Raw genomic sequence first — 6,248 nt, forward strand, 5'->3', positions numbered from 1 at the left:
CCATGGCAAAGATTGCTTTCAGTTACTTTCTAAGAGAACCCTAATCTAGGCATTATCATTCTTTTTAACCTGCTCAGACTTTCAATTTATGTCAGAAAACCCATGTTAATGTCGAACCTGCCCCTGCCTCAGAGTAACCTGGTTTAATCTCTTTGGGCTTGTTTCATCATCAGCAATAATTGTCTTGCCAATGTCACTGTCATTGAAGGAGCAAACAAGGTAACAGAGCAAATGCCCTTTGAAAAGTTCCCTACATATAAGTGAACCATTACTATTATTCTCAAAGTCTTATTTACAACCTTGGATGGCTGAATGAGCATAAGGTGGTCAGACTTCACTGTTCCTAGTAAGTTTTCCATAGCCTCTGCTTTAGGAGAAATAAATTTCCTCACATCCAGTCTTTGCTTTGTTGACTGCTCAACACCCTCTTTACTTGTCTCGCTTGCTTTTCTGAGAGTGACCATGACAGCATCCCTCCAAACAGAAGGGTGTTTCCCTTGTATAGACAAGCAGGTGCAGTCCCACCAAAATTTATTGAACTCCAAGCTAGATCAAAAGGTGGAGGCGCACCGATGAAGAAACGGAGCCTCTGTTTTCAGGAGCTTACACGGCCATTAACAGAGTGATACTGATCACATGCAAGTGGGAGTTGCCGCCTACTTGCAGAAGAGCAGGGGCTACAGTCAAGCAGCAGAGGGCAGAAGAGACTCGAGCTCGGCTCTGGAGGACGAGCTGGCCAAAGCCAGGATAGAAACTCCCGTGACTCATTCGTGTCTGCGACTTGGAAGGTAGCCCTTCTGCCACTCCGCTTTCTTAAAGCCCAGAGCAAATAAAAGATCCTTTTCTACAACTACAGTAGATAGACCTGTAGTCAGGACTTTGAACTCACAGCGATTTGCCGCACCATTCCCTCTTAAGGAACTACTGCGCCCTGCAGCGGAAGAACAGCGGCGGAATTCCACAGCGACACCTAAAGTCCCTGAACACCTTAAAGTCCTCCTCCTAAAGAATCTCGGCTGCGTCTGGCCCCGCCCCTCACTCAGTTCCGCCCCGGACGCAACCTCGTCTTATGGCACCGATTGGCTGACCCCTGTGCGTGAGGGCGTAGCGTCGTGGGGCGGGGCGGAGAAGCCCCGTCAGGCCTCAGCGGTGTGTCCCAGGCCGTCGCCCCCGCTGTCGCGCTGCATCTGCTCCTTGCATGCCTTTAGATGGTACAGCCCTCAGCCGGGGCTTGGGGAGACAGTGCAGCCGCTGAGCATCTCTGCTGAGCTTCTCCGCCGATCCTCCTTTTCTAGCAGGCAGCTCATCTAGGCCAGGTCCAGGTCGAGGGGGAAAATGGCGCCCGCGCCCCTAGGCATCCCGGAGGAGCAGTTGCTGGGGTGTCGATCTGGATTGCTTTCCCGGTTACTCTTCCTTGCCCAGAGCGCTCTCCTCCTGTTGCCCGCCGCCGGAGCAGATCTCTGCCCCGCGCCCTGCTCCTGCCGCATTCCTCTCCTGGACTGCAGTCGCAGGAAACTGCCCGCACCGAGCTGGAGGGCGCTGTCGGGCCTGCTGCCCCCCGACACCGCTATCCTGTGAGTAGAGTGGCCAGGCAGAGTGACCAAAAGGAGGGGGAGCTTTCCTTCCATAGGGGCAGGCAGGAGGGAGACAGGCCTGCCTGGTGGGAGGGCGTGGTCGAGAGCCTAAGCCCTGAAGGAAACTGCCCTCAGGATGTTATGAACTTTGTTTTAGGTGGTGGGAGCCTGAAAAAGCCGGTGTTAAGGTTTCTGGAGACATGTATGATGAAGACCAGAGTTAAGATTCTTGGGGCCAAGGAGTCTGTGATTTCCTCAGTTGGGGAGGAATTGGGGCGGGGATATTTAATGATAAGGACTCACGGGTCCTGGGCACCAGCATGGACTTTGGATGGTTGGTGGGGGTGGGTTGAGCACGGAACAGTGCTTTCTGCTTACTTTGAGCTGCATTATTTGGTGTGTACCTCAGACTTAGTGGTCCTCAGGCACGTGATTTTATAACCATGATCTCCAAAGACCTATGAACTGTCTTTTGTCCTTAGTTCGCATGTTGGCTGATTTTGTGCTGCAGTTTTGATACTTAACAGGGTTGAAAAGTTCATTATGATGAATCAGGAGATCCTGTACTAATTCAGAACATCTTTGTAAGTAGCATTCTTGATCTAATTTAAACTTAACTGTAAAGAGGAGTATTTTTTCCAAAACCATTTGATGCCTTGTTTTCAGGCATCTTCTTGTGGCAAATAACCCAAAAATCAGTTCTGTTTATTTATGTATGTAAAGCAGGTACAACGGTTGAATGCATTCTGGAGTCTCCACTGTTGAGTTTTCACTTTGACAGGTCTTTATTAGACAGTGGAACTTGGAGGGCTCCTCAGTCTGAGTCAGCCTGGGTATTAGGAACAACAGCAGATATTAAATGTTGCAATTATGGGGCCTCTTAACCACTAACATACAGTTATTTCTCGTCACTAACTGAGCAACACGTTTATTAACTGACAGATTTCTGATGGAGTCGTTAAGAAAGAGTCATCACTGGGCCAGGCCCGGTGGCTCACCGCAACCTCTGCTTCCTGGGTTCAAGCAATTCTCTGCCTCAGCCTCCCAAGCAGCTGGGATTACAGGCATGCGCTACCATGCCTGGCTAATTTTTTGTATTTTTAGTAGAGGTGGGGTTTCACCATGTTGGCCAGGCTGGTCTTAAACCCCTGATGTCAGGTGATCCACCCACCTCAGCCTCCCAAAGTGCTGGGGTTACAGGTGTGAGCCACCAAGCCTGGCCTGGCCTACTTTTTTTTTTTTTTTTTGAAAGAGTCTTGCTCTGTCACCCAGACTGGAGTTGCAGTGGCACGATCTCGGCTCACTGCAGCCTCTGCCTCCCGGGTTCCAGTGATTCTCCTGCTTCAGACTCCCACGTAGCTGGGATTACAGACTTAAGCCAGTATGTCTGCCTAATTTTTGTATTTTCAATAGAGACGGGGTTTCACCATGTTGGCCAGGCTGGTCTCGAACTCCTGACCTCAGGTGATCTGCCTGCCTCAGCCTCCCAAAGTGCTAAGATTACAGGCACGAGCCATTGCGCCCGGCCACAGCCTGGCCTAGTATTTAAGATTCTCCATTGGTTGGTAAACATTTAGAAGTAATTTTATGTAAGATATATTTTTGTGTTAAGGTTTGATTTTTGTTTAATGAAGACCAATTGCCTAGAGCCAAGTGACATTCAAAATTTTTAATGTCCTATAATGAAATTGACATTTTCAGTTGAAATGAAATGCCTTAGAGAGCAATTCTGTTGTAGAAATGTAATTGGATGGAAGTCTTGTATTGGTAGAACTCTTAGAATATTAAAAGATAGTACCATACTATTTTAAATTGAGAAATGAAACATTCTTCAGCAGTTGCCTTTAGCTATAAAACCACCGAGTACATTTGGATTTCTTTATGTAATTTTGAATGTTGAAACACATGTAATGCTTTAAATATATTAGTGATTCAAATTCACATGCTCAAACCTGTGACCATCAAAATGATTATGGACAAAATTCATTAATACTGGTTTTTGGAAACCTACTCAGATGCTATCTTTATGCTTCTCTGTATGAGAAACTCTCTAGAATATTATTTGATCATTCAGAGCTTGACTGGATTCTCTGTAGGTACAGAGCTCTTTATCACATTGTTCTGTTTACACACACACAGCCTTTAAAGACTAGGTTTATCACTCAACTTATTTTGCAAAGTAACTTTGTTAGAACCCCTTTCCCCCAATGATGTGTTGTCTTGGTCATTTCATGATAGCACCAAAACATTAAGAAGTATGTATTTTTAGGGTTAAGGACACTTTTATAGATTATATAGATTTAGCTTTATGAAAAATTTGTAACCTTTTCTTTACTGTTTTATTTCACTGTAGACTGCTAAATTTTTTTTTTTTTTTTTTTGAGATGGAGTTTCTCACTTTCGCCCAGGCTGGAGTGAAGCAGTCTGATCTCGACCCACTGCAACCTCCATCGCCTGGGTTCAAGTGATTCTCCTTCCTCAACTTCCATGGTAGGGATTATAGGCCTCCTTCATCATGCCCGGCTCAGTTTTGTATTTTTAGTAGAGACAGGGTTTTGCCATGTTGGCCAGGCTGGTCTCAAACTCCTGATCTCAGGTGATCCACCTACCTCGGCCTACCAAAGTACTAGGATTACAGGTGTGAGCCACTGTGCCTGGCCAACTGCTAAAAGTTTTATCATGGATCAGTATTGGGAACCCATGCTGTACTTGATTAATTTATTGGATTATGTATATACTTAGTTACCTATACTTTTTTAGTTCTTTCTATTTTCATTATAATTGTTTAAAATTTGCTTGCATTTGTTTCTTTATAATGGTTGTGAACAGATTCGTGTTTTAGCATATAGAGAGGACATAAGCTTATGTTTGTTTGTTTGTTTGTTTGTTTTTTGAGACGGAGTCTCACTCTGTTGCCTAGGCTGGAGTGCAGTGGCGCAATCTCAAATCACTGCAACCTCCACCTCCTGGGTTCAAGCAATTCTTTGCCTCGGCCTCCCGAGTAGCTGGGACTACAGGTGCACGCCACCATGCCCAGCTAAGTTTTGTATTTTTAGTGGAGACGGGGTTTCACCATATTGGCCAGGCTTGTCTTGAACTCCTGACCTCAGGTGATCCACCCGCCTTGGCCTCCCAAAGTGCTGAGGTTACAGGCATGAGCCACTGTGCCCAGCCATGCTTATGTTGAATAGCTCTACGAAAGTCTTTCCATGTGTGACTTGGGCTTCAGCCTCTGTAGCTATTTTAGTAACCCTGGCAAAATGTTTTCACTATTAACATGTGGATTTAGTCTTTTTTTTTTTTTTTTTTCCCAAGATGGAGTCTTGCTGTGTTGCCCAGGCTGGAGTGCAGTGGCGGGATCTTGGTTCACTGCAACCCCCGCCTCCTGGGTTTAAGTGGTTCTCCTGCCTTAGTCTCCCAAGTAGCTGGGATTACAGGTGCCCACCACCACGCCTGGCTAATTTTTGTGTTTTTAGTAGAGACAGGGTTTCAACATGTTGGCCAGGCTGGTCTTGAACTCGTGACCTCAGGTGATCTACCCACCTCAGCCTCCCATGGATTTCGTCTTGATCCCTTTAAAGATTATGAGCTCAGGGCCGGGCGCGGTGGCTCAAGCCTGTAATCCCAGCACTTTGGGAGGCAGAGACGGGCGGATCACGAGGTCAGGAGATTGAGACCATCCTGGCTAACACAGTGAAACCCCGTCTCTACTAAAAAAATACAAAAAACTAGCCGGGCGAGGTGGCGGGTGCCTGTAGTCCCAGCTACTCGGGGGGGCTGAGGCAGGAGAATGGCAGGAACCTGGGAGGCGGAGCTTGCAGTGAGCTGAGATCCGGCCACTGCACTCCAGCCTGGGCGACAGAGCGAGACTCCGTCAAAAAAAAAAAAAAAAAACACACAAAAATTAGCCGCGGTGGTGGGATCTTGTAATCCCAGTTACTCTGGAGTCTAAGGCAGGAGAATCGCTTGAGCCCGAGAGGCAGAAATTGTAGTGAGCTGAGATTGTGGCACTCTAGCGACAGAGCAAGACTCCATCTCAAAAAAAAAAAAAGGTTGTACCTTTTGAGAGAAATCAGGAATTAATTTTTTTTTTTTTTTTTTTTGAGATGGAGTCTCGCTCTGTCGCCCAGGCTGGAGTTCAGTGGCGCGATCTCGGCTCACTGCAAGCTCCGCCTCCCGGGTTCACGTCATTCTCCTGCCTCAGCCTCCTGAGTAGCTGGGACTACAGGCGCCCGCTACCGCGCCCGGCTGATTTTTTGTCTTTTTAGTAGAGACAGGGTTTCGCCGTGGTCTCAATCTCCTGACCTTGTGATCCGCCCGCCTCGGCCTCCCAAAGTGCTGGGATTACAGGCGTGAGCCACCGCGCCCGGCCGAATTTTTTTTTTTTTTTTGAGACAGTCTTGCTCTGTTGCCCAGGCTAGAGTAGAGTGGCACAATCTCGGCTCACTTCCGCCCGGGTTCAAGCAATTCTGCTTCAGCCTCCCAAGTAGCTGGGATTATAGGCGTCCACCACCATGCCTAGCTACTTTTTGTGTTTTTAGTCGAGATGGGGCTTCACTATGCTGGCCAGGCTGATCTCGAACCCCTGACCTTGTGATCCGCCTGTCTCAGTCTCCCAAAGTGCTGGGATTACAGGTGTGAGCCACCGCTCCCGGTCTGATTTTTTTTTTTTTT

General features: G+C 47.4%; 1 protein-coding gene across 2 annotated transcripts in view; it reads left to right on the forward strand.

The window, feature by feature from the left end:
- Positions 1-1,096: 1,096 nt before the first annotated feature.
- The window catches only part of LRIG2 (leucine rich repeats and immunoglobulin like domains 2), a 58,126-nt gene continuing 52,974 nt past the window's right edge, over positions 1,097-6,248 (forward strand). For both annotated transcript variants that reach the window (XM_025366406.1, XM_025366396.1), the window contains exon 1: positions 1,097-1,574. Coding sequence is in view for 1 of the 2 variants with exons in the window: in XM_025366396.1 (XP_025222181.1) it covers positions 1,336-1,574 (239 nt within the window). In the remaining variant the exon portion in view is untranslated. The remainder of the gene's footprint in view (positions 1,575-6,248) is intronic.

The sequence above is a fragment of the Theropithecus gelada genome, chromosome 1 (genome assembly GCF_003255815.1).
Source record: "Theropithecus gelada isolate Dixy chromosome 1, Tgel_1.0, whole genome shotgun sequence".
In the NCBI taxonomy this organism is placed as follows: Eukaryota; Metazoa; Chordata; class Mammalia; order Primates; family Cercopithecidae; genus Theropithecus; species Theropithecus gelada.